The sequence below is a fragment of the Motacilla alba genome, chromosome 3 (assembly GCF_015832195.1).
Source record: "Motacilla alba alba isolate MOTALB_02 chromosome 3, Motacilla_alba_V1.0_pri, whole genome shotgun sequence".
Lineage (NCBI taxonomy): Eukaryota > Metazoa > Chordata > Aves > Passeriformes > Motacillidae > Motacilla > Motacilla alba.
Window position 1 is genome coordinate 101,922,392 of NC_052018.1, and position 27,491 is coordinate 101,949,882.

The 27,491-nt window shown below is 43.5% G+C and overlaps 1 protein-coding gene across 4 annotated transcripts; it reads left to right on the forward strand.

Moving 5' to 3' along the window:
* Positions 1-301: 301 nt before the first annotated feature.
* Positions 302-24,185, forward strand: STON1 (stonin 1). 4 transcript variants are annotated; one of them, XR_005256422.1, is made up of 5 exons: positions 302-547; positions 11,309-13,288; positions 16,932-17,132; positions 17,291-18,330; positions 19,964-20,096. XR_005256422.1 is itself a non-coding variant. In XM_038132915.1 (4 exons), exons 2-4 carry the CDS (start codon positions 11,323-11,325, stop codon positions 20,622-20,624), a joined length of 2,244 nt encoding a protein of 747 aa, XP_037988843.1. In that variant the 5' UTR covers positions 306-547; positions 11,309-11,322; the 3' UTR covers positions 20,625-24,185. The 4 variants fall into 4 exon arrangements, 2 of the variants coding, with proteins under 2 accessions (XP_037988843.1, XP_037988844.1); XR_005256421.1 differs by having other exon boundaries at positions 16,932-18,330; XM_038132915.1 differs by lacking the exons at positions 16,932-17,132; positions 17,291-18,330 and adding an exon at positions 20,550-24,185 and having other exon boundaries at positions 306-547; positions 19,964-20,166.
* Positions 24,186-27,491: the final 3,306 nt, after the last annotated feature.

A 27,491-nucleotide genomic window follows, 5' to 3' on the forward strand; every position in this document is an offset into this window, starting at 1 on the left:
CATGTCCCTGGGAATGCTCTGAAGGGTTTTGTAGTTGGTTTCCCCCTCTCCATCCTCATTCTATCCGCGTGTTCCGGCCTTTCGGGAGCAGCCCTTCTGCACCTCTGCTAGGTGCACGCAGAGGAGAATGGATCAGAGGGGACTTTCCAGGTAACACAACTGTACAATCCTGTTGGTTATTCAGACATTTCCCCAGCCTCGGAGGATCTCCTCTCCCCGGAGGAGCTTTGCCCGCGCTGGCTGCTGGGGATGCCGTGCCTTTCCCGGGGGATGCTCCGGCGGGATGCGCCGGGCGGGGCCTGTCCTGGCCGCCGCCCCCGGCCCGGCCGCTGCTGCGCTCCCGGCGGCGGGCGGGCCCTGGCGGCGCCGCGGCGGGACCGGAGCGGGTGAGGAGCGGGCGGCGAGCGGCTCTGCCCCGGGACAGCCGGGCCACAGCAGCGGGGCACGGGGGGGACTCCGTCCGAAGTGGAATTTTCCCGGTAGTTGAGGCGCAGCCACGAAGTTCTGCCTTGGAACGGGCCGGCGGATGGGGCTCTTTTGTTTTGGTGTAAGAACATGATGCATTTAACAAAAATATGCGGCTCCTTTTTTTTTTTTTTAATTTCTTTTTTTTCTCCCCATCTTCCTTTCCTTTCCTTTCCTTTCCTTTCCTTTCCTTTCCTTTCCTTTCCTTTCCTTTCCTTTCCTTTCCTTTCCTTTCCTTTCCTTTCCTTTCCTTTCCTTTCCTTTCCTTTCCTTTCCTTTCCTTTCCTTTCCTTTCCTTTCCTTTCCTTTCCTTTCCTTTCCTCTCCTCTCCTCTCCTCTCCTCTCTTCTCCTCTCCTCTCCTCTCCTCTCCTCTCCTCTCCTCTCCTCTCCTCTCCCCTTTCCCCTTTCCCCTTTCTCCTTTCCCCTTTCCCCTTTCCCCTTTCCCCTTTCCCCTCTTCCTTTGCTCTTCTTTTCCAGTAGAAGTGGTGAAAAGGAGATGGTTTTGCCCAGGGGCACCCGGGGCTTTAAATCGCGGCGGAAATCGGGAGGGTTTGTGTGTGCCGGGCATCCTACGGGATCGCATTCCCATGACTTCTGCCTTGTTAGGGAGGAGACTGGGGCAAGCGAGGAGTGTTTTTCTTTAATACTCGAAGTGAATTGAATTCCTGGAGCCTTTCTCATGTTTTCGTAGTGGTTCGGCTGATGATGTTAAAGTATGCACGTAGGGTCACGGTGTTGGGAAGCGTGGCTGCAGGAATCTCTCCCATAAATCCAGCCGGGGCGCAGGGCTTTGGGAAAACCCCCGGAGCGGATGCAGAGGATGCGCTGCACAGGGCTGGCATGCTCGAACTGCACTGACCATACGTGCCCCTGGTGCAGGATGGAGTTTCAAGGATAGTGTAAATGAGAAAAAACAAAAAACCAAAAAAAGAGTAGAAAATGTTCCCTTTCTGGCTTTAGGTAAGTGCTCACGGAAAGTGGGGCTTTCCAGTAAGGGTTTTTTTAAAGGTGTAGCTGTTCTGATATTTGTGGGAAACAAGGGTGCTGAGAAAACTGCTGACTAAGCTGTTCTCCAGACCCAAGCGAAAGTTACACAATTCCATGCTTCCCCCGTGTTTTGTCTGTGAAGTGGAGAAACCCTGACTGATTTCTCTGCAAACAGGACTTAGCTTTATTTTGGGAGAGTGGTAATGACTGACTGGGGAGGAGGGAACAGAAGTTTTGGAGCCCGAGGCTTTTAAACATGAACTGTTCGTTTTGGTGTTAACTCGCTTTGCCCTGTCTGGGGACTGAGACTCTTCCGTAGCTGTGAAAGGAGAAAAAGCAGTAGCTGAAGAGAGCAGTTTATGTTGCCTGATTTGTGCAACGGGAGAAAATGCGGCCAGGAAAGATCAGCTGCCTCCTTGCCTCTGTGTGCGAGTGGAGGAGAACTGAGCACTGTGCTCTGTAACCAGCTGTGGCTGAGCTTAAGAGGAATTTGTACAACAGGGAGTGTGAGAGATTGTATTTATCTGGTGCTGGAGCTGTAAATTACACCCCTGGCAAAACCTGCCCCAAGGCAGGTATCAGGTCCTTGCTTCATGCTCGGCTTTGATTGTTTTCCTTCTCCCTCATGAATATGCAGTAAGTGTTATTTTCTATCACTTCAAAAGTTATTGGGGTTTGTAAACTTAATGGCCCAGCTTGTTGATGATCTCTGAATAGCAAGTTAATGTAGGTCTGTAAGTTAATCTGTGTGTGGACATGAACTCCAGGATGAAAACAGAGATGCACATTCCTGGGCAGTGTTTGGCTTTGTGTTTGGGTAAACAAGATCCCTCTAGTCCGCCACTCCTTTTCTTCTGGTTTTGATTGGTATAAATATTAGCTGACGTCTCAGAAAAGCAGGCTGCCCACGTGTCTGTCTTAAAAGGCTTTTGGAGAGGAACACAAATGAGGCTTTTTTTGGTGTCTGTGTTATGAATTACACTTTCTGACACGACTGTCTTCAGTTGCTATTAAAAGTACTTGTATCCAAATAAACAAGGATTTAATCAGGGAGAAGGGGAGTATCTCAGATCAGGTGAGAGCTATTCTGTCAGAAAATGTTCCTGGCAGCTGTCAGACAGTACTTTTCATGTTTAGAAGACCTCTACAAATCTTATGTCATGGGTTATACTCCAGGGAGGTATTGCCGTGTGTTTGTTGGGCACTAAAGCATGAGGCAGTTTTAAGGGCAGATATAAAAAACTGACTCAGAACTAAAACTAAAGTAAAAAAAAAAAAAAAAAAGGGACTGTTAGGCTGCTCAGTGATTTTCCTAAATACAGTATTTCTGTCAGATTCCCTACCTTTTATTACTCACTCTGAGATTGGTGGCAAGAGTTTTGAAGTGCTCCTCTGTGCTGTGTATTCTTTGGGGCATTTCATCCCTCCCTTCCCTTGGACACTGCAAACACTACCAGAGGACCAGACTTAAACTTCTTTCTGTCCACAGCCAGCTTCATATTTTGATATGTGATCTGTGTGCCAAAGTACTCAGGCTTTTTTTTTTTTTTTTTTTTTTTTTTCAATCCAGAGAGCTGCTTAATCCTAGAAAAAAAAAAAAATAGAAAAAAAAAGAAAAGCTGTTGCTATTACAGAAGTGGAACAGCCACCCATAACTGCATTTCTGCTGCTTCTTAGTCCATTATAGGTCTCTGTCTCTGCCCAGGGGGAGAAGAGAAGGAGAGTTTTGGGATGTTAAAGTACTTCCCAGAGCCCTGTGCAGAGCTGCTGTGACCAGAGCACTTCTGTGGGATGTGCATGCTTTCCTAATAATAACATGTTTCCTAAACACAGTTAAAATATTGCTTCAGTAGATGCAGTAACATTCCATTAACTTAGTGACCTGCAGAAGTACTGCAAATAAAAATAGATTTATTTTCCTGTCTCTTCTATGCCAGAGCATTTTTTTTTTTAGTATTAAAGGAACCCAACAAACCTTCTGTACAGTAAAATGACAGCTGGTGTCAATAAACAGTTTACATGAATCCCTACTGTCCCCTGGCTCTCCAAAATGTGTCTTTGGAGTGTGAGCTGTGCCATGGTTGTGGTGATGCTGAAGAAGAGTGTGCTTCAGAGGATGAAGCAGGACTAGCCCAGGGAGCTAAATGTGAGTGGGCCCTGTGGGAGGTGTACATCTGACAGGAGCACAGTGGAGTGAATTAAATATGATTTACCTATCTTGTCTATGCAGATAATGGGAAGAAATTAAGTTCAACAGCACAGATCAAAAACCAGCCTCCAGCTAAAAAAGTTTTTAAAGGTCACAGGTTTGCAGTGAGCACTTTTTAACATAAAAAAATGAAGTTTTCACAATACATTGCTATGTGTAACTGTTTTGCTTTGAGAAGATGCAATCATGTCTTGCATCACACTTTGCAGTCACCTCTTGCACACAAGCGATGTGTTTTAGAAGGCACTGTGATATCCAGAAAGGAAGAGAATAAAAGCTCTGAGTAGTTAATATTGATTTCATCAGGCTTTTTGTTATTTCTCCTAGGAGAAACGAGCTTTCTTCTGTTAAAGATATTCACTAAAACATAGAGAACCATTTTGTGGTTCTCAGGATTTAATCCAGTTCTAATTTGAGCTAGTAAAAGTGTTCCTACTGTCTTTGATAGCAGACTGTGTCTTCCTGAGGGTTTTCCTGGCCATCCCATTTGCCAGCAAACAGGGCATGAGCAGGGGTCCATCCTGTCCTGCCTCCTCTGTTCCCAGCCTGGAGGCCAAAGATGCACAGAACCAGGGGCTGCTAGATGTGTGTTAGTGACACCTGGGACAGTCTGTCACCTCCTGAGGTGGGGAATCTGCCCAGAAAACAGGAAAATGCTGGGATGGAACTCTGCTGGGTGTCATCTGCAGGAACTGACTGAGAAGTCAGAACTGATGTACTAAAGAAAGATGCTCAGATTCTTGTTGGGTTCTGTTGTTTGCTATTCTTACAGATATGCCAGAGACAAATGTGGTTTTTATCACTTTGGTTATGTTAAAAGGAAAAACTGTCAGGTTCTAAGTGTACCCGTGGCTCTTCTTTATGTACCAGAATTATGCAGTTTGTGGTGTGATGTAAGATGTTATTTCATCTCCCTGAAACAAAATAGTTACATGCAGCTGTGGCTTGGGAAAACTGTTTTTTATGTTAGAAAGTGCTTGTTGCAAGCCTTGTGAGCCTTGGATGTTTCATAGCTGGAGGCTGATTTTAGACTGACTTCTTTCTCCACGCTGTTGTAGTCACTGGTAGGTGTGTTCTGTGAGGTGTCTGGACACGGGCTGAGTCACAGCAGATAGTGCAGGACCTGCTGAAAGAAACCTTGCAGCTCCCCCCTGGTGAGAGAGGTGGCCTGTGGGGTGAGAGGACCTCTGCTGCTTTTTGCAGCTTCAGGTCTGCATTCCAGTGTCTTTCCCGATGGCACTTACACTGGGCCTCTCTTTTAGTTTCCTTTTTAAAAAATACTTTCAAATTATTAGTTTTAGGTTATTCTATTTAGTTTATGTTATCTCATTCTGAAAGTTATGTTCCTGAGAACAAGCTCTGCAAAAAACTCCTTGAGAGGAATGAGGGTGCAGATCCCAGGTGGCTGTGCGGCTGTGATTTGCAAAAATCTCTCGATCTCTTTAGGCAATACCTTTGGTTTGTCTCCATCAAATCGTAGAGACACTTCCAGTAAAATGTCTCTAGGCTTTTCTGCCTTGATTCCTGCTCCCCACTAAGAAAACAGGGAAGGACAAAGCTGATGTGACTCACCCGTGGTGATGAGACTGCTGGAGCGGGGTGAGGGAGGGTGTGGGAATCACGGCTCGCTGTGTATGGGAAGAGTGGCTGAAGCTGATGGTGTTACACACCAGATCAGTCATGCATGAGGTTTTGTTGTCTTTTCGAGGCAGCTTTGGAATGACTTCACATCTGAGTGCTAGGGAAGGACTCCCAGAATGGATCTGCACATGAAAAGGAGTTTTTTTACAGTATGTAACAGCTGAGGTTTGAGTGATTATCCATGGCAAAGATGGGAATTGTTGTGAGTAGCTGTGCTAAATTTTCACATCCAGGGGAAGATCCTCACCATCCAACCTCCTCTTCTTGTCAGTAAGGAGAGCTGCTTTTTTGGGGAGGATGCACTTCAGACACAGCTGAGCAGGCTTGAACAGCTACCAGAGATGTGACTGTGGCTGCTTTTCTTTCATTCTCCATTTGGGAGTGTCCCATAGGTTTTTCCTCTGGTGTGAATCTCATATCAGCTGACAGCCTTTTAAAGCATGAAGAGGAAGAGCAGTTGGAATTTCCTCAGGCCTCCATCGTGCAGTGCCTGTGGGATTGCTCCCTGGCTGCATCCCAGATGCTCTCCCGGTGTGCAGGGACCACCACTGTTGTCACCATTGGTCCCTGACCTCGTGGTGGGGAGTCCCCCACACCCCAAACCCTGTGACATCATCCTCACTAGAGAGCCTCTGCCCAACCCTTTTCTCTATCAAAGAAAGTGGGTGTTGTCTGTGCTTGGGAATTGTGGTGGGTTGTGTTGATACCCTTAAAAATGTCAATCTTTTCAGGCTTGTGCCTTCAGGCAGGAACAAGCAGCAGCGAGAGGTGTTTGCAAGAGCTGGGCCTGCCTTTGCTCTGGGGACGAGCACACTGTCAAAAGCTGAAAGCTTTAATTCCTCCAGCTCTCGGGGCCAAGAGTAAGGAATTCCAAATTAAACAGATTAGCTGCAAGCTCTGAACTTCTCCCAGCTGTGCCTATGCCCCAGAGAGTGAGCAATGTAAATAAAAGGTCACATTGCACTTTGAAGTCGGTGTATTTTTGACTATTACACCAGTTCCTTATTTTCTAAAATGAGTAATGCAGTGGGAGGCTTAATCCATATCCCAAATCCAAGAAAATGCCAAGAAATTCCTATTTCTCATCAGTTGTGGCTTTTGTTTATGTTTATTTCAGACATATAGACTGGATACATTTTTTTATGTGTATCTAGGATAGAAAAAGCAGAGTTAAATAGAAGTACAGCCACATGTAGTATCAAAGTAAAATTTGAGGCAAATCATCATAAATCAAGCAGTATTTTATGTAGAAGCTGTGCTTCAAGTTTGGTTTTTTTTTCTTTTTTTTAGAGTTAAGTAATAACCAAAGCAGTGACACAAAGAATATGGCTGTAAAACACAGAGATAAATCTGCCATGTTTAACTTGGATATCACAAGGGCTTAGAAACATTTAGGGCATTTTATATACCATATGTGCTTTATTGCTTAAACTGCAGAAAGTTTGTACTTCCCTGCGAGACTATTGCACTCTGCAGCAAAATGCTTGAAGAATTGTAGAATTGGGTGTTTGTAGAAAGAACAGCAACAACTCATGGTGTGGTTGTGGGGCAGCTTCACCACAGCATTGCTTTGCATTAAATTTCTATATGGCCTGTGTGCAACAGACAGCCTTGCTCCTGGACATAAAACTGGCTTGTAGTGGTGTATGGGGTCCATAGTTTTTCTGGAAGGGTGGAAATAAAAATGGCCAGGCACTGTCCACAAACAGAGCAGCTCATGTGAAGAGCTCAGCTTATTTGGAAGGGGTTATTTAATTCTTTTGTCACACTGTATGTAGATGAATCTGGGGGGTTTTTTTTTGAGCTTGGAGCAAGTAATGAGGCTGGTGTTTGCCCAGCTGAGCAAGTGGCACTCATAAGGTATGTGCTTGGGTGTTACAAGGGGAATTTGTTTACAGGATGTGTAGCTTAACAGTTCTGGAGCTGCAATGGCCTCTGGAGCTAGAGAGGCAATAAGGAATGTATGTATAAAATTATGCTTTTCTGTGTGTTGGGAGTGTGAGTACTGTCTATTAAACACTGCATTTACTTGCTTTATGCTTTGTGGAAGGGAGCTGTTTCCTTGATGTTCCTCTTTAGCTGACCCCACGCTTTTCCAATATTTTAAAAGAGGACCTTTATGTTTGAACGTAAGGGGACATGCTTGAGGGTTTTAATTGGTGCCAAATTTTAGGGAAGACCCCTGAGAGGGAGATGTGCAGGGGGTCCAGTCGTGCCCTGTGCTGGTTCAGTGCTGCTGCTGGGAAGGAGGGGACAGGAGGCCGTGCTGTCACGGCGTGGTGGGGACATTGCTGATGACACGTCAGCAACCTCAGCTCGCTGAGGACCCAGGTGCATCTGGATTAAAAGTGCCAAAGCCAATACCTTGGGATGCACCTTAGAGTGAGTAGGGAGTTATTATTAGTGCTCAGTGTAGGAAGAGGTAATAATATCCCCCAGCAAGGCATGGAAGTTGAGCCGTGTTTCTGCTGCAGATTTGATCTGGGATTTCTGAAGCAACAAAGGACCCAGTGATAGCTACAGCCTATGAAATCTCTCAGTAATAGGATAGGATTTCTCTTCTTTCCATCCTCAAGGTATTAAAATGAAGAAATTACGCTGCAACGACTGCTCATTAAATGCTGAGGGAGTGTGTTAATCTGATAAATGGGAAGATTGTTTTCAGGCAGAAGAGGATGAATGGAAATGAATTGCAACTTTTGGGTTCACTGGAATTAATGCACCTAGGATCAACTGTTATTTCAGCCAGCTTTTTTTCTAAAAATGGTATTCCGATATTCTAAAAATGGTATTTCCTGCCTCCTATCTGAACAAGATACCACACGTGCTTGTAATTTAAATGTCACAGGCCACATAACATGTGTGATCAATGGTATCTTGTATCATTTTCCTTTTGCCCAAAGCATTTGGGTTGCATTTATGTGGGTCCCATGGGGGACATTTGCTTTTTGGAGGCAAAACACATCTATCCTGAATTTTAGTTTGATTTCAAGGAAAAATGTCCCAGTTCATAGGAAGGAATTTGGAGCATGGTTTAGGACAGAATAGAAATTGAAAGCATTATTTTATTTCTTTGTGCAGATATAAAAGAATCAGAGAACAAGTGATGTAAAGCAGCATAAGACTGTTTTTTTTTTTTTTTAAATACTAGATGAGTGGTGCTATCCTTAACACACAAGAGGTTGCTTTTCCTTTAATTAGCATGACATTATCCAATCAGCTTGTAAAAATCCATTTGGGCTTTTTTCCTCCATTCCTAGCAGTCACTTTTGGGAATCAATGAGCAACAGTAGTGGAACCACTATCTATTTCAACACTTGTTGCCTGTGTGTTTTTACTATCATCAGCATCTTTTTTTTTCTTTTAAAAAACTCTCATGTAACTGCAACAGCAACAAGACATGAAAGCTGCAGCCTCTGACAGGTACACCGAGGGCATTGTGACTGCAGAGGAAAGTGGTTTTTTCCCCCTTTTTCCATCTGGGAAACTGGTTTTCTTCATTGACACTTACTGACTGAAGTCAAATGTTTGGCAGGTGGAGTTCAAACATCTTTTTGTTTTGTAATGTTTTGTAATGGGAAAAAAACCCCTGCCAAATAATCTGCAACATGGCATTTTAAAAAGGGAATAGTAACAGACCTTGGGGGGAAAAAACCCCCGAACATCTGGGAACAATAAAGGACACTGAAAAATTCCATTGCTAACAAGAAAGGGAAACAGTCTGCAAATGTACTCTTTATTGTAAACACCCGATTTTATGATTTCTTTTCCATTGGTGCATCTCAGTGGTGTGTGATTTGCCCCTTGAGCATGGCTGTGGTCACACTGGAGGGTTGTGGCAGCATCGCCAGAGCCCCTCTGCAGAGAAAGGCTTCTCTCTCATCCATACCGTGTTTTTTTTTGTCTCTCTGGCCATCCCTTATCTCTTGTAAATGCCAGAGGAGTTTTTAACGGCAGCCTTTGAGTCTGTTTCCTTATGTTCTCTTGTCTACCAGGCTGCCCCAGTGTCCCAGCTGTTCCAGGAAAAAGCCACACCCCGAGTCAGCATCACATTAGCTGCTCTTAACAAATGAGGCTTTGAAACAAGGGCTGAAAACTTTGAAACTTCAGCTCTAGAAATAATTAATGCTGAAAGAGCCATGGTGGCAACCAGAGGGAGAGGAGGAGAAGGGTGTGATATGGGAGGAAAAAATGATGACCAAGTCAGAGACCAAATAGCTGTGATTTTTCTTTCCATTGCTGCGCTTTATGATGAAGTGATTGTGTGGGTGAAGGACACACTGGTAGTTGTGTGTGTCTGAGCTATGATAGTAATTTGTACTTGTTGGCTCCTTTTCTCTCTCTCTTTCTGTAAGTGGTGATTAGAGTGCTTATAAAATAACTAGCATAGTGCAAATATTTTCCTGAACAAAAAGGTCGAGAGTTCAAAAACTAATGAAGGACCAGAGTCCCTCTCTGTTGAGAGCTCTCTGTTGGTCAGCCTCAGAGTAAGCAGATTGTGCCACAGTTTATGGCGCTTTCTTACTGGCTACAAACTGCCCCAGAAATAATGGAGTAATGAAAAAATAAAGACTTGTAGCACAAGTTTCACTTGGCTGAACTGTAGCACGTCTAGAAGTGAACTGTTCTCTACGTGTTACAGATAAAGAATGGCTTTTATGGTTATGTGATTCTGTAGTGCTGTGCAATTACACAGCCTGACTGTGGCTCTCTGTGCATCAAGGGCAATAGCTCTAAGTCATCATTAGCTGACCTTAATTAACGGAGTAATGTACATGCAGGTGGTTTTTGTCTATGTGAACTCTGCCTTCCTTGTGCTTTCAGGCAAACGTGGATGTGTTCTGACAGAACAAGAGTAACTTTCTATCAAATGAGCGATGTTTATATGTGCCCCCCTGCTGTTTCATTGTGCTCCATTTTTCCTCAGGCATTGGCAATTTTTTGCTCACTCCCTCATCAGGCAGGAGCAGTGGGGAGGAAAAACTTTGAGGGCAACATGCCTTGCATAGGGATGCAACGAGCATTTAAATTTCAGCGCACAATTTAGAACCACGAAGGCAAGATTAATGATTTACTGGTTGCAGTCCTGCTCAGAGGACATCCAGCTGAGCCCTTTACCAAAGACACTTTGTTTGATGAAGTGTAGTTTATTAATTGGTTTAAAGACCTGTCCTTTTTCCAGGCCACCAGCCAATTCAGTGCTTGGCAGATGTGAGTGTTGTTACTTGGCCTTGACTTGTGTTTCATCAGCATTTTGTCTGCAGTGGAGGCTTGCAGTCTACTCCTCAGCAGGAATGTGCTGCTCATCCTTAGGGCTAATTTCTTGTTTAAAAGTTTAATGCTTTTCCAATGCTTCCTTATAACATGTCCAGTCTCCAAGAGTGGGTTGAAGCCTGGGTTGAAGGAACTGATGTAAAGGGATTCCTGCCCAGGTCTGGCAGGCATCCAGGTTTTTGCCCTGATGACAGCAGCATGTGTACCTTTGCCATCAGCACTGAGCTGCTACAGCTTTTCATCAAAAAAATAATCCCTTCTCTCCCTCCTGATTCTATTTTTGGAAACAGCTGTACCATTCTTAGTAAAATGCTGGGAAGGAGGGGAAACCTTACCCAGAGCAGATGCCTGATATGGAAAAATCTCTGTCCATATTTGAAATGATGCATAAGCTGTATAGTATTATGTTGTATATAATGAAGCTGAAAGTGTTATTCAAGCCGTCCTGTATTGCTGTGGGGCATTCTGCTCTCTCTGATTGAGAGGCTCTGTACATCAGATGCTCTGAACAGCTCGTAGAGCTTAGAACTCCCTTCAGTCCCCAGCCTGGGAGAGCAGTGGGGATTCACGGGCTGTTTATCAGTTTCTACAGTTTACAGTTTTACAGTTTCTACACAGCTATCTCAGATTATACCTGTAAAACAAAATACACTAGATTTGTGAACTGCTTGCACATTTGAGCTTTGTGTGATTTGAGTTTGATTTCAATCATGTTTGTTGTTTCTTCATAGATGGCTTGCGGGTGATGCGTTGTGCAAGTGCCTCGAGTTTTTCCTACAAGATGTGTTCCCCAAATCCAGCAAATTGGGTCACCTTTGATGATGAGCCTCTCTTCCAGTCACCTCAGAAATTGGCTGACAATCAGAGTAGCTCCAAACCAAATGGCCTTAAGCTCAACCTGTGCAGTGTTCATGAGTCTTCAAGTCGGTCATCCTCTACAGGCAGCACTCCGCTCTCATCTCCTGTAGTTGATTTCTACCTAAGTCCTGGACCCCCCAGCAATTCTCCACTTACTACACCTACCAGGGACTACCCGGGAAACCCCTGCATTCCAAAGTCTGGGATTCACATGCTTTACCCCATCCCTGAATGGACAACAAATGCTAACCCTTCTCCATCCCCTGGGATTTGCTCATCCCTCGCCTTGCAGAAAGCAAGCAGCCTTCCTTTGAACCCCTCACCTAATGACCATCCAGGTAAGACTTTGGTCTCCAAATCAGCAGATGAAGGAAGTCCTAACCCGCCAGAAAGCTGCGAGGAGCTGGCTCCAGGACACTTCCCGTACTTCCACAGTGACTGTGCTTTTTCCAGTCCTTTTTGGAAGGAAGGGTGCTCCCTCAGCATGTCACCAGCTAATGCCAGCATGCAGAGGAAGGACAAAGTGCTTGACAGGAGTGGGTCTCATCGTAGAGACAAAGAAACATGTCATGATCAGAAAAGCCTTAACCAGGGCTCCTTCAGTTACATCTGTGAGAGGCTTGAACACCTACAAGCTGACAGCAGTGAGGCTGTGGATAACCCACCTATCTCCAGCACCCACGCGTGGCACAAGCTCTCCCCCACCATCCCACACAGCCTTTTCAGAAGCCAGAAATCAGATGGGTGGCCATTCATGCTGAGGATTCCTGAGAAGAAGAACATGATGTCATCTCGGCAGTGGGGCCCCATTTACCTGAGCGTCCTGCCTGGAGGGGTGTTGCAGATGTATTACGAAAAGGGCCTGGAGAAACCTTTCAAGGAATTCCAGCTGCAGCCACAGTGCAAGCTGTCCGAACCCAAACTGGAGAGCTACAGTGTCTCAGGAAAAATCCACACTGTGAAGATCGAGTGCGTGTCTTACACAGAGAAGAGAAGGTACCACCCCAAAGTAGAGGTGATCCATGAGCCAGAGGTGGAGCAGATGTTGAAGCTGGGCACCACCGATTATAACGACTTCACCGATTTCCTCATGACGGTCGAGGAGGAGCTCATGAAACTTCCTACTGTTTCCAGACAAAAGAGGAATTATGAAGAGCAAGAAATGACTCTGGAAATAGTGGATAACTTTTGGGGGAAAGTCACTAAGGCAGAAGGAAAACTCGTAGAAAGTGCAGTCATCACACACATTTACTGCCTGTGTTTCGTGAACGGCGGTGCCGAGTGTTTTCTAACCCTGAACGACCTGGAGCTCCAGAAGAGGGACGAGCGTTACTTTGAGAAGGAGCCGGAGAAGAAGTGGATCGATATTCTGGACTGCCATTTCCATAACTGTGTCAAAGCACAGGAATTTGAGCAGTCACGGATTATTAAGTTTACACCCCTGGACGCCTGCAGGCTGGAACTGATGCGTTTCAGGACACGCTACAATGGGCAAGACCTTCCCTTTTCTGTGAAGGCTGCAGTGGTGGTTCAGGGGGCGTACATTGAACTTCAGGCTTTCATAAACATGTCCTCACCTGCTCAGATCCCGACACGTTTACCCTCTGTGAAATACTGTGAAAATGTTATGATACGCTTTCCTGTTCCCACACAGTGGATCAAAGCACTTTGGACCATGAACCTCCAAAGGCAGAAGTCCCTAAAAGCGAAAATGAATAGGAGAGCATGCCTTGGGGCTTTGCATGAGGTTGAATCTGATCCCGTAATCCAAGTCTCGGTTGGAACAGCAAAATACGAGAGTGCCTACAGGGCCGTGGTGTGGAAGATTGACAGGCTTCCAGATAAAAATTCAAGTAAATAATCTGTGCTATGGGTTTGGGTGTGTGCCATCACTGGGTTTATGTTTGTGTACCTCCATCAGCTGTCGTGGTTTGGGTTTTTATCTGTGGGATGCTGTAGGTAGAAGCCAGAATAATGTTTTAGAAAAAAAGAGGTTACAGACTTATCAATTTCTTTACACCATGTTTTCGTAATTCATTTGATGGAGGCAAGTGTACTGTCAGTCATTTCAAGTGTGTGGTATCATGGAAGCAGAACTGATCTTTCTAAGTAAACCTCAAGTCTGTAGTAGTAAGACTGAGGGAAGGGTTTATGCTTCCCATGTACCAGCTGGGCAATGGGTGGGGTGGGAAGCAGAAGTTGGTAAAATGACTTATTAACCAAATATCACACAGCAAATAGAAGAAGTGGTATTGTCACTGCTGGGTCTTGGCTTTCTAGCATAATTTAAGAAATGGAAGGTATGATACAGAACTAGAAGGTGCTGTGGTTAAATTTGCTGTAGGAAGTGCTGTGCTTTCACAAAGGCTGGTTTCTATTACCTCTTTCATGGGTTTGTGCATTGAGATTGTCCATTCATGGCAATAACTGCACTGACAAAAAATGCCTCCCACTTTATTCCCATTTCTTTCTGGTGGTGGTACCTCACTGAAAACTTGTAGCAGTAGAAACAGTTATGTTTTTAATTGCACACCTGGAAGTAGTTAATTTACTTTAATTTAAAGAAGAAAATAGGACTTTTTGAAGAAGAAAAATATAAATATTTGGGTTCAAAATTCCAATTTTTAGTCATATTACCAGTACCTTTCTAGAGACATATAGTACTTTTCTAAAGGCATAAAAATTCTTGAGGGATACAGTATCCTGCTTCAAATTCTGTAGAGTGAAGGCATTTGATCCTTTGCTTGATCCTTTGCATTATGTGTACCTGAGGCTTTGGGGAATCTGTGTAAGACAAGGGCACCTGTTAAAGCATTTAAAGTAAAATATCTGTAAAATCTGTACTTTTGAAAAAGGGGGTAAGTGTATGTTACTAACATATGGATTGTCCTAGTCTTGTACTATCCTGTCTGGGCTAACTGCCTCTTTAAAATGTCCAGAAAAGATTTTACCTTCTTAAGTCCCGGTTTTAGGCATTCTACTACTAAGCCAGGACTAATGGTGGTGGAAGAGCAATGACAGAGAGAGGGAAGTGAAGGGCATGGGCTGAGGAGACTGAAAAATGAACAGGGAGGGCAGAGGAGTGGTGGAGAGATGCAGGAGAATGAGAAGGCAGAAGAAGATTCTTCAGGTCTTCAAAATCCCTGTCCTGTGCTCCAGGTTTCAGAGATTTGCACCGTATTGCTGTGACCCATGTGTTTTCCCAAGGCTTACAGGACTGTTTGGGTAGCTTTTAGTATTCTTTGCTATTTAATGTAGATTGGCTTCTGTAAAATCAAGTCAGCAGTTTAGGCAATTTTAAAGAATATTGTAAGTCTTCCGAATTTCCTACAGTTCTCTCACCTGAAGATTTGATGTGCACAATTAACTTCAGATTTAAGTTATTTGAAAGGAGGAACTGGGTTTTTTTTGAGGCATTCCATAGCTCTACATTATTTTCTACCAGTAGCCTAAACTTCTGACATTTGAATAATTCCTCTAGCTGAGATCTGCAGAATCATTTGTCTGTGCGAAATGTTCGTGTGTTTGAAAAAACATTTTGGTAGTAATACTGCCCAGTCAAATTTTAAACCTCTATATCAAGTGCTCTGTACACAGTTAAGAGTTTAAAAATAGAGTTGTCCCAGAGCGTGCCAAAAGTCTGGAGACAGTCAAACTAATAGAAATATGTAAACTTTCATAATGTGTTTACTGCAGGCAGAAAAATATGCTGAGGGTTTTGCTTTCAAAAAGCCTTTGTCCCAGGCTTCTTAAAATAAAAAAAATAAAAAAAAAAAAAAGGAAGGGAGAAGGAAAGGTTGCTTACAGTTACATTGTGGCTCCATTTATAGACATTGAAATATGTTAATATCCACTGGATTCCACTGAAGTGTTTTCCTGGAAAAGTGCTGGCCAAATGAAGTCAGTAGGAGCTGCAAGAAACACCAGACTTTTAAAAGCTGCCTTTGCCTATTCAGATATATAGATTTGGAGTCAGAATTTTAACATTATTAAAAAAAAAAAAGAAAAGAAAGGAAAAAAGCTTTGAAGGGCTGATCCAGTGAAATTTCTGCAAATTGAGTCTGTTTGTGAAACTGGGGCTTAATGTAAGGAAATGCTGAACATGTTATGATTTTAGCACAGTACTGGGGCCAGACTTTGCAGTGGAGAAGCTGTGTCAGCTGCTTCCCAGGGAGTTCCCAGGGAGCAAGGGAGAGACTAAACTGCAAAGCACTGTGCTTTAATCACTTGCTGTGTAAATTTGAGCCCTGTGATTTTTCCTGCTAGGACACCTCCATCCTTGAGCCATTGTGTAAAGCAACAGTTCTTCAGCTGATTATTTCTTATCTCATTTTGCATCAGGGAGCCACTGAGGAAGCAGGTACTAAACAAGACAGCAAATTGGAGCTTGAGGAGGTTGTGGCTGCTGGCAGCCTTGTTACTGCATCTGTGCTTGGACTCTGCTGTGGGAGGTGATGTGGTTCCCAGGAACCACTAGGTGCTGCTTTTCTTATTTTCTAAACTGCCCGGGTGGAGACTCAAAGCCATGGCTTTGTCAGGTGGGCTCCATCCCTGCCCAGCCACCTCCTTCTGGCGCTGGCACCACAGTGAGCTGGTGCTTGGCGGTGGTACTGTCCCACTCCTCTGTACCCTATGCACATCTCCCAGCAGCTCAGAGAAATGGACCCATTCAGACACAGCTGCAGGACAACCCTAACGTCTGTAAATCTGTCCTTAGTAATTGTTTATGTTTTCATGTTCAAAGTAAGAGTTTTAGAACTGGACCTATTTTCGCAAAAATAGAATTGTTATATAACGAAGATAACCAGTACATTATTTTGGCTTAAATTGCTTTGCTTCATGAGCTTTTCTCAGATCAAGGTTGCTTGAATGCTACTTACACAGGTGAAAAAGGGCCAAAATGTGTTAATAAGTGCAAAGCTGGATTATTAATTGCTTTTGAAACGCAGTATGAATTCTAAATGATATTTGGATCTAGTTTCATAGTTTTACTGGTCTTTATTTGTTTGTTTTGGCTTTTTCATTGGTATTCCTTGGAGACAGAAAGCAAGAGTCTGGAATACTTTTAGGAAGCAAGAGCCAGATTTTCAGATTAGGGCAGACTAAAATCTCTCAATTCACAAAGTCTTAATAAGTTGCATAGACACCTGAACTGCAGGGTTTCTGTCTCATGAGTTAGATAGTAAAAGCTCACTAATCTCCCCAGATTTTTCTGGTTGTCTCTCAGGAGTGGTTTGATTTCATCAGTCCAGGTGGTCATGTGTCGACAGTGCCTGATGGGCCACATTTTGGATAGCTGGGCTTGACTATGTCATCTTGAATATGTCAGGGCTTTGAATATGCCACCTTAGCACACTGTGTCTGCTCCAACCCACCTGTCTTTCTACAGCACCACCTTTTCTCTCCTTCTGGCCAGCACCTGGCTTTTTCAGCATTACAGTTTCTTTTGCAAAAGGATCTTCTACACACAGCCCTTCTTTCTTCTTCTAACTCCAGTGTGACACAAGGCCTGGGAAGCAATGGTTTCATGGAGCAGAGATGAAAAGAACTTCTCAGTTTTAGGTGAAAACTGAGGGGATGTTCAGAGTCTTCCAAAATGCTGGTCAGTCACTTTGTCGTCTGACAGCCGATGGGAAGAAGTTGCTCTACGCTCCCAGCACAGCCCAGCAGTGGCAGAACATTTCCACGAGTGAAGGGGTGAGTACTTCCCTTTGACATTGGTGTTGGTACAAGAGACAGGGCTGGGGGAACTCTGTTTTTTTGGAATAGGCAAAAAGGTCCAATGGAATCTGCTCCAGAGGACCCAAGGCATTATCCCTATCCAAATCCCAAACCTGTTGTCTCTGCCTTTGCAGGTTACCATCTTAGGAAAAGGAAGCACCCCAGAATTCACCTGCATCCCAACACCAAGACCACCTCATGGCTGTCAGTCAGCTGGAATATAAACCCAGAGGTTTCTTTGGATGGTCCTGAATCACAACTATGCCATGTCTAGCAGGGAAACCCTTCAGCAACAGCACAAGAGGTCTGGCTCATCTGTGCCTGCACTCAAGTGGACATCGGTTATCCAACATTTACCATCCGATATCTGCCCAGGAAAATCCCAAGCAGTGATTTTTTTCTGGATTCCATTTCTCAGAAGACAAAATAATTTGCTAGACAATTCCCACTGCTATTTGTTTCTTCATAAGCCTCCCCCTCCAGAAACCCGAAGGAGATTCTAAATGTGATCTCCAAAAGCCCTTAGATGTATGCTGGTTGCCTTCTACCACAAATTAACTACAAGCAGCAAATCCTTCTTCCCCAGATCCTTGATTAACCACAGCCCCAGAGGACTTGGCCTTTTCCCTGGCAAAGACATGCCATGCCATCATGGTGCTGCAATTCCTGCTGTCCTCCCCAGGAAGCTTCACTTGTGGCTGGCACTGTGCAGTCTGTGCAGCCCAACCCAGGAAACAGCACAAAGAGCAGGCCAAGTAAGCGTGTTGCCAACCTGCATCCTGGCACCACCATGGGAAAGGGGAGCAGGTCCTGGGAGCCAAAAGGAGCACAGTTCAGATGGGATGACATCTTGCAGTGTGGCTCTGGAACAGGATGTTCCTGGCGGTGTCCTGTTGCTAGGATGATGGAGGAGTCAAGGATGGGGAGGTCCACATCAACAGAGACTCATTCCACCATGTCCAGGCAGTCTGGAAGAGGGACTGAGGACCAAGAGAGTGTTAGTGCAGCAGAAATGGCCTTGGACACAGCAAGAGGTGACCAGCAGCAGATCATGGACAAGGCTCACATCACGGAGGTGCAGAGATCTGACTGTCCCTGGGTACATCAGTGATGAAACACCATCTCCTCCTCACGCTTGTTCTGTGCTCCAGTTTCATTCTGAAGACATTGGCAGGTGGCTGTAATCCTTATTTCTGACTTTGTTCCCTCCTCTATTTCCATAATAAAGTCCCTGATGTTACAGTTGTACTTGTCTCTGTGTTTTGTGTTATTGTCCTGGGACTTCAGCCATATGCTGCATGGCCCTGGCATGGCACTCCTTGCAAAGTGGGGATCTTTGTGCTTCAGTGGATCCTTGCAGGATCCTCTCCTGAGGTGTGCCCAGAGGTCTGTGTAACGTTACAGGGCAAACCTGCAGCACAGACAGGCGCCCAGCCCAAGGCTCCTAGGAGCAATGGAGATGCAGCTTTTTTATTTATTTTTGCCTTACAAAATGCCTGTGAGCCTGTGGATGTGGAATATTAGCATGATTTTCCCCAGGGGATGGATAAAGCTCAGTTAATGTTAACTCCATCTTCAGTATTTCCTTCATTCTGGTACGGAATTGATTCCTGTCTCTGGAGGAAGTCAGTGCATAAAGAATGGGACATTTTTTTCCTGAACTTTGAGATTCCATTCAGTGTAATGGATGAAAACCAAATATACACTGCCAGGCTTGCCTTTGACAAAATACAGGCAATCCTTTCTCCTTTTTAAAATTTTTTTCCCTGCCTGCAGCCAAAGCATAGTTAGTTGTCTATGCTGATGATTAAAATCCTGGAGAGAAGGAGAAATGCAGAATTGCTACGTTTTGCCCTGAAGAAATTGGAGAGGATTCTTTTCATTATATTAACTTGTATTATCCTGCTTTCACACACACAGTCAGTCTGCTGACTCCAGTTGCTTTGGGAAGCAGGCTTTCACCCTGTGTTCCTGTGCGCCAGGAGAAGTGCTTGCCCTTATCATTGCCACATGTAAGAAATGCTGAAGCAAGTGATCCTTAGGATCATCCCTAGGATGATTAAAGTAATTCAGAATATGCTGCACAAATCCTTAATGGCTCTGCTTTATAACATCACAGTTATTTTAGCAGTACTTTTTTTTTTTTTTTTTTTTTTTTTTTTTAAGAAGAAATGGGGTGTATTCTTTTCCAAAGTAGACAGGGACTCCACATAGCCTTTATCCTGGCGGGTGGGATGTATCTTGTTTGAGCAGAGCTCTGAGCTGCACCTTTATCTTCCTGCTGTGGACATAGTGTAATAAATGATGGTACACTAGATAGCTGTAGTGCTTGAAATAAGCACTGCAGTAAAGTTTCTACAGCACAGAACTCTGGAAAGGGGGTTATTGCACACAGGGTAGCATCTCTGCCTTGACTATACTGGGGCCTTCCAGTTTTTATTTTTCTGTCAGAGTAAGAAATGCATTTTTAAGGGAAAACAGAGATTCCATCAAATAGTTTGAATTTAGCAACAAAGCCCTACATTTGTAATATCCTCTCAATGAGAAGCTGAAAGGATCTGGTAAATCTTGTGCAAATTGATTTGTAAAATTGCAATGACTGTGACAAGTGTGCTGAAGCAGACAGAAAATGAACAAGGGGCCACTTTATGCCCAAATAGCAAAATATTATAGATAGAATAACCTTGTATCAAACAACAGCTCTGTGTTTATAAAAGGTAAAGCTGTGCTCTCTTGCTAGGAGATGAACCTAAACAAAGAAAAGGTAATTTGCTAATGGTGTGGTGGTTTTCTTTTCCTTTCCCAAGGTTTGGATCATCCACACAGCTTGTCTTACAAACTGGAACTGGGATCAGACCAGGAGATACCATCTGACTGGTACCCATTTGCTACTGTCCAGTTTGTTGTTCATGACACCTGTGCCTCAGGAACAGAAGTGAAGTCCCTGGGCATAGAGAGCGATCTGCAGCCCCAGAAACACGTGGTTCAGAAAGCTTTTTACAATTGCCAGGTATTCTCAGAGCTATGCTTTCCATATTTTCCTCCTCTTCTCCCTCCCTGTTCCCCCAAACAGTATTTGAAAAGCAAATATGCTTTGTATTTGAGACATATCTTGCATGTACTTTTGATAATGACTTTGAGCAAAAGAATCATTAAATAATAATTCCTTGCCTGATCAAAGACAAGACTGAAAAATAGAACTGTGAATGAAGCTGTTTTTTTTTTTTTCCTCATTTGAGCTATTTTTGGGAGTAGTGGTTTTGAAATCTGTTGGGTCTGGAAATATTTTGATTTTGTGTCAAAGCTTTTTTTCATGCTGTTGCTGCAGTTCACACTTTCCGTGTCCAATTATTTGTTAATTCTGCCTGCTGTTTTTTTGTTTTCTACCTGCAGGTTGAAATTGAAAAGAAGTGGATTAGGCTTGATGGAGAAGACCCAGATAAGGCTGGCAACTGCCTAATGCAATGAAAGAGGACAGGAGGCACCGTCATAGGATATTAGTAGGAATCAATTTACATAGGAAATTCTATTGTTAGAAGAAGCGCAGTGACCTAGTTTAGGGTAAACACGGTCATTGGATTTTTTTTTTTAGTGCTTATGGGTTTGAGTCTGCAAATCAGTACTCATTGGACTGGCTTGCATTCAAATAAACTTCCTGTCATGGGAGTCCTGGTATGAGTAAGGTCTCCTTGTCAGAGCAGCAGGATGTGAGCACTTCACTGACTGATTCTAATGTATTGTTTTCCTGCTGTGTATCTGTGACTGGGGAATGATCTCATTCTCCCTATTGAAACCTAATGGCACTACTCAAAAGGTTCATGTCACTTGGACATGTCATATTTGGTAATAAAAACTTCCAGAGTGCTCATGATCTATCAGCACCTGTGTAAGGTTCAGAAGGACCAATTACATTTTTAGTGCTGTTTGAAAACTAAAGTCCCTCATGTTTTGGCTCCCCTTGATGTATGTGAGCAGAACAAGTCCAAGTAATATTCTCAACAAGAGCCTTAATTAATGAGTGGGAAATTGGGTGATTTCATTGGGAAAAAGCATCCTCTGCAATAATACTCTTTATTCTTCTGTGGCTGCAACTGTCCCCTCCTCAGCACTTTTCAGGTTCACTCAAAGTAATCTCTTGGGCAAAAAAACCCATATGGCAGATGTGATTGAAGTTTCTGTGCCAGCATTAGACAGTTTCTTTTCACTGCTGCAGGAAGTGAGGTAAGGGGTGGATTCTCAGTGAGTGTAAATCAGTCCAGGGCCATTTCATCTGATAGCCTTGGAGAATTTACACCAGAGGAGGCTTCCCCCCACAAGCTGGAGAAAAGACTGGTTGCTGCTGTTTGCTCTGTGTCTCCTCTAGGATGCAAGTTCCAGATGTTGGTATGGAAACTGCAGGAGCTGTGGCTTTGTGTAACTTTTAAGACATGCATGGAAAGTTTTCATGCTCCTGGCTCTAAAGGCGTTTTCCATGGGGAAATAATGCAGGAATGGACTGTCACAAGAGACATGAAGCTGTGATGCTTCATCAGGCAGCCTGAGCTACTAATCACTAATGTCAATGTGTTAATTGTGTTTTCAACAAACAATTGGCCTTTAGGGAAATGTTCTAATACTTCCCTTCAACCATTATCCCCTTTGCCATTTTCTGCAGGCTGTAATTCCATGTCTGAAACAATATGATAAATTTAAAAAATGCTCATGATACCCCTTTTTTTTTTGGGGGGGGGGGGCATGCCTGCAGTTTTCTTAAAATTAGCCTTACTTCAAACTAAAATTAGTGGAGAACAAAAATATAGGAATGCACTGCCTCACTTTATATTTTGTACAGCTTGTAACTGTTTATATGAACACTGTGTAAAAATACACATAAATGGTATTCCCCAAAAGTAGAAATATGTGGGATATACACAGAGAAAATTACCAGTCTGAGGAAACAGAAGACCATAATATGAACCTAGTTAATCACAATAAACTTTTCCCCCCACCCAGAAGCTGAGAATGAAATGGGTAATAGATTCTATAGTAAGTCCTGAGGGCAGGTTTTTTATGGGTAGTGCATTGCCAAAACCCCAAATAGACTATTACGGTACTTGGGCTTCTCTATATATCCCTTTTTATTAGCAGATTATATTGTTATAAATCTAAGCAAGCGTTGGACTATAATAGTGATCCAAATATGTCTCAGCTGTTGCTTCCTCTGTCTGTGTTTTGACTTGAGAAGCCATTAGCACCTTCTAGTCATGTTTGGTGTGTTTTATTAATAATTAATTTTGGTTTATATTCTGCTCAGCTGAACTAAGGGGCACAGCGTTGCCACCAGGGCAAAGTGTTTATACTTGGTGACATGGTAAGCTCTGCAGTTTGCTGAAGTCCATGGTTGTCCACTACAGCTACAATATTTATTAACCTCTTTGCTCAGTGAGGTAGAGGAAGCAAAATATGCATTGCAATTACCTGCAGTCACCTTTGTCTGGGGCTGACTTGTTTTGATTGGCATTAAACAGCTAATTCAGTAAACCTATTAACTGTGGTTGCTCTCCAAAGCCTGTCCCACCCAGCTGGCCCCTATTTTTCTGTTTTTAAGAAGGAGGAACCTGAATATCTCCATTCCATCTCTCTTTCATCTTAGGATCTCCATTCACAGCACTCACCTCCTGGGCATTGGGTACCTGTGGTGTTACAGGTCCTGCAGAAGCTGTGGCTGCTGTTGTGCTCTCAGGCGTCTGCTGTGTCTCAGGATGTGTTTAAGGGGCCTGTGTAGTGTTGACCCTTCAAGATACAAGCTACTGTTTGCAGTGAGTGGCTTAAATAAAGAATGACCACCTTACAAGTCACTATTCCTCCTAGAGAGCTGTATTAACTCTAGTTGTATTAAGGTGTTATGGTGCAAATGATCATTCAGACTTACTCAAAAGCATAAAAAAGTCAAGCTACGGCTTTATCTGTGTTGCAAACCCCTGGATTTTCATTTGAGGCTTGCAAGACTCGTGATTAACATTAATCAGAACTGGATCAGGATAACAGGGAATTAACTCCACAGAAATACTGCTACACTGAAAGAAAGTTACTTTGCTCAATACGTGGCTTTCAGTTTAAACTTGACAATTAGTGCAGCCTAAGATTGAATAATTGCCCTGTTCAGTTTCACACTGATGTTCATATGCCTTGATGTCAGAATATTTAAAAATAGGCTGCAGTTTAATGAAAGAAAATTTGGGTTGTCTGACTTTTTCCCCCGCCATCAAATTCTAACTTCCTATTATATTGCAACATGCCAAACCAGAAATAACCAGGCTTTTCCTTTCTTCTGTGTTGTCTTGAGCATAACTTACTGACCAAATATTCTTAATTTTAAGACTCAATGCTAACATTTTCCATGAATATTACAGCAGCTGATACTGAGTAAACATATGGACTCTGAATTCTTTAGAAATCTCAGCTACAAGTAGTCTAATTGTAATTTTGGGAAGGGCAATGGAGATGAGGAACAGTTGCTATAAGCTGTTGTGATGCATAAGCAGTGTCCAGCTAGCAGAAGGACTGGAGCTTTAAATAACCCATGAGGTGTTGGCATCATGTGAGGACCCAGGTTTCACACGTGTCCGATCTCTGCTTCCCGCAGCGAGCGCCTGCAGTCACTGAAATGCATCCAACTGCCTGGGTCACTTAAGATGCTGACATTTCACTAACATTTACTTCAGGGCAGTGTTTAGATGTTATCTGTGTTTCCTTCACAAAGGACCAGCAGGGTTTGGGAGATTTTATATTTAAAACAGAAATCAATGAGAACAACTATTTTTATAGAGTGTTTGCCTTACTTACAAAGTGTTGGCTGAAACCGACAAACTTTATCTTTGCATTCATCTTTCTCGTACTAATTGTATTACTCCAGGTAAATGGTACTTGATGTAATTTTGGATTCAAACTCCCATTGAAGTCAGTGGAGGTCTTTTAACTGGTAAAATGGGATCTGCATCAAAGTCCCTAAGAATAAAAGACAGGCAAAAAAAAAAAAAAAAAAAAAAAGAAGAAGAAAGGAATAGTGGTAATTGTCTGTAGATGATTTTTTATGTCAGTAAGTAAGAAACTTGCAATGCCTGTTTATTCCAACCGGAAGAGAGCACAAAGGGTAAGAAAAGAGGTGTTACTGGATGCCACAGCTGAAGCTTTGCAGAGATTGGGAACAATGGTTCTGTTGCCCCTGGGTAGAAACTCTTGAGAAATGAGAATGATGATACACTCCATTGAGCTTGATACCAAGCCACTGTTGTCCTTATGCTCCTTGCTTTGTTTTCCTCCAGATTCCGTATTAATTGTCTAAAAGTATTTTACATCTGAACACATGTTTTCACATGTTATTTTGGTTGTGTTTATTTTACCTGGCAGACTTTGCTGCGGTATTGGTGTCCATACTTCTATTTTGCATTTATTTGTCTTTTTGTTACTTAACACAGTAACTAACTGCTGCAGTTAGTAGTTCTTAGCAGTAATTTTGATAACTCTGAAGCAGTGCTGTTACTCCTAATGGAAACTATAATTTTATTTGGGTCTTTTGTCAGTATAAGTGCAAAGAGATCATGCTGATAATCTTGTAATAACATTTTGTAGATTGCATATTGATTAAAAAAAATAAAGTTGTATTTCAAACTAGCAGTTTCTTGTCCCCTTACTAGAAATGTATCAAGCTAGTTTTGAATCTACTATAATTAACTGGTTGATCTTGATCATCAGGTATTGCAGCTCATAGAAAGAGCAGTTCTAGTCTGTGAGTGGGGAATATCACTCAGATAAAGCTGGTAGCAGAAAGCTCGGCGATGCACTACATTACATTTATCACAGAACAGTTTGGGGTGGAAGGGACCTTGAAGATCATCCAGGTCCAATCCCCCTGCCATGCATAGGGACAACTTTCCCTACATCAGGTTGTGCAATGTCCCAGCCAACTATGAACTCTTCCAGGGGTGGGGGCATCCACACCTTCTCTGGGCAACCTGTGCCAGTGCCTCACCACCCTCCCAGTAAAGAATCTCTTCCTTACATCTAATCCAAACCTGCCCTCTTTCAATTTAGTCATTCTTCCTTGTCCTAGCACTAATTGCGCTTGTCACAGCTTTTTGTAGCCCCCTTTAGGTGCTGTAAGGTCTCCCTGGAACCTTTTTCTTCTCCAGGGGGAACAGCCCCAGCTCTTCAGCCTGTCCTCACAGGAGAGCTGCTGAGCATCTCCGTGGCCACACTCTGAACTCGCTCCAGCAGGTCCATGTCTGTCTCATGTTGGGGCTCCCAGAGCTGGATGCAGCACTCTGGGGGGTTCTTACAATGATTTATGGCAGACCCTTTTCTGCCTTATTTCCTAGCAGCACTAACCCAAAGAATGCCGTGGTTTTTCCTGTTGAGTGCTCCCTCTGGTCTCTCTGGGCTATTTGAATATAATGTAGTGACAACTGTTTAAGACTTTCACAAATTTCAAAGTCTGTTCTGTTACTAGGGAAACAGCGAGACCTCTGTGGGGAAATATGGGAATGAGGCAAGAGGTTTATGAGGCAGCATTCAAAGAATGGGCTTAAAGAATAAAATAACTGTGCCACTTGTCCTATGCTGTGGTGTCTGTAGCAAAGCAATCAGCTATTCTGGGAACCACCGGGAAATTGAGTTAACATCCATTTTCACTTCAGTGGTGTGCTATCCTTCAGTGAGCACCTGCAAATGGAAAGCAGGTATCTAGCAAAAGTATGGTTCCCTTAAAGAGCTTAAACATTGTGCAATGTTTAAAAGTATCAGCGAACAATGTGATTCAGGAACATGAAAAAATGAGATGGGAAATTGCTAGAATAGAGGTAAAAACATGAAAACATTTATTTTGGGACAGCTTCCTAGTATTTGCAATGCCTTGTATGTGCTATTTTATAGGACTGTTCTTTCCTTAGCAAGAATAACCAGTAATTTTTTACAATAACAAGCATAACATGTTGTAAGTGGTGCTCATGCTCCCTGCTAATAAAAAGAAAAGCATTGGCTCAACATTCTGCTTCGCCATCCCAAATCCCAGTGTGATTAGGTATTTCGGGTTGTGAGTGGGTACAATCTAGTATTACTTTGCAGTGTGATGGCCTTTTTGGTTTAATTGAGAATAACTTTCACTTCCATTCCCAGCAATAAAAGCCCAAGGGGAAAAGGTCGGACGTAGGCATGTGCTGGGAGTAGAAGAGATGTGTGAGGAGTGACCAGCAGTGGGGGTAAGAGAGAGGAAGCAGAGAGTGAGCCGGGAGCTGGCAGGAGAGGGCAGCAAGCAGAGCGTGTTTGCACTGAGTTGTCTCTAAGGAGAACTGATGCCTCTCCAAGTCAAGTTGAAAAGTTTACCAAGGAAAGGGACTGAAACAGAAAAGTGCAGGGGAACCCATGCAGAGAAGTGCTTTCAAGGGAAGGTACTGAGAACAAAGTTGGGAACGGCTGCGGGTGGCTGGGTGGGGAAAGGAAGTGAATGATCTCCTGGGGTGGGGAGCAGGAGCTGAAGCAGCTGGAGAAGGAGCAGGGGAGCATGGGCACAGCCACTGCAGGCACAGCAGGTGGCTGTGAGACTGATGGGGGGCACAGGGAAGGTTCCCCACCTGAGCAGGGCAGTGCCAGGCCAGGCAGGGGTCTTGCCAGTTTTCGGCTTCCTTTTCCTTCCTCTGTTGAGGTCGAGACTGAAGGCACTTGAGATGATAGTTCGTGTTCAGACTCAGGTGTTTATTATTTCTTATCAGTGTTGCAGTCTCACAGCAGTGACTTCTGCATTCTTCCATCAGCAAGGCACAAAATGGCTATCTCTTGTTACAAGGTCTTTTAAGGCTAAACTATCCAATTAAGAAATGACACCTAAATGATTTTCACTTTTAACCCAATAACTGATCCCTTGAAGTCGGCACTGCGGACTCTTCTGTCCAGTTACAAAATACCACCCAAACCCGTAAAGAAGAAGGAAGAAGAAGAACAACCTGTCTCCACCCTAAAACCTCCATCTTGCTTCATATTTATTACTATATTCTAAAACCCCAAACTTCAAAAAACTTTGCAGTGCCTTCGAATTTTCCACCCTGTGACATTACACACTTCTAACCAACTACACACCCGTAATCCCAGTGCTATCAATCAATTTTGAAAGCCTGTTCCACGGCCTCAGGTCAAATGCAGTGCTCTCCTGGGAGTCAGAGCCTGTCTGTACAGAAAGTCTAAAATTCTCAGTATCCAGAACTCCAGGAGGGGCCCTGCTTTCATACAGTGCATCCTGCCATTGTGCACCAAGCAGAACTTGCAGGGCCTGGAGCATCCCTGTTTCACACCTGCACTGCTCTC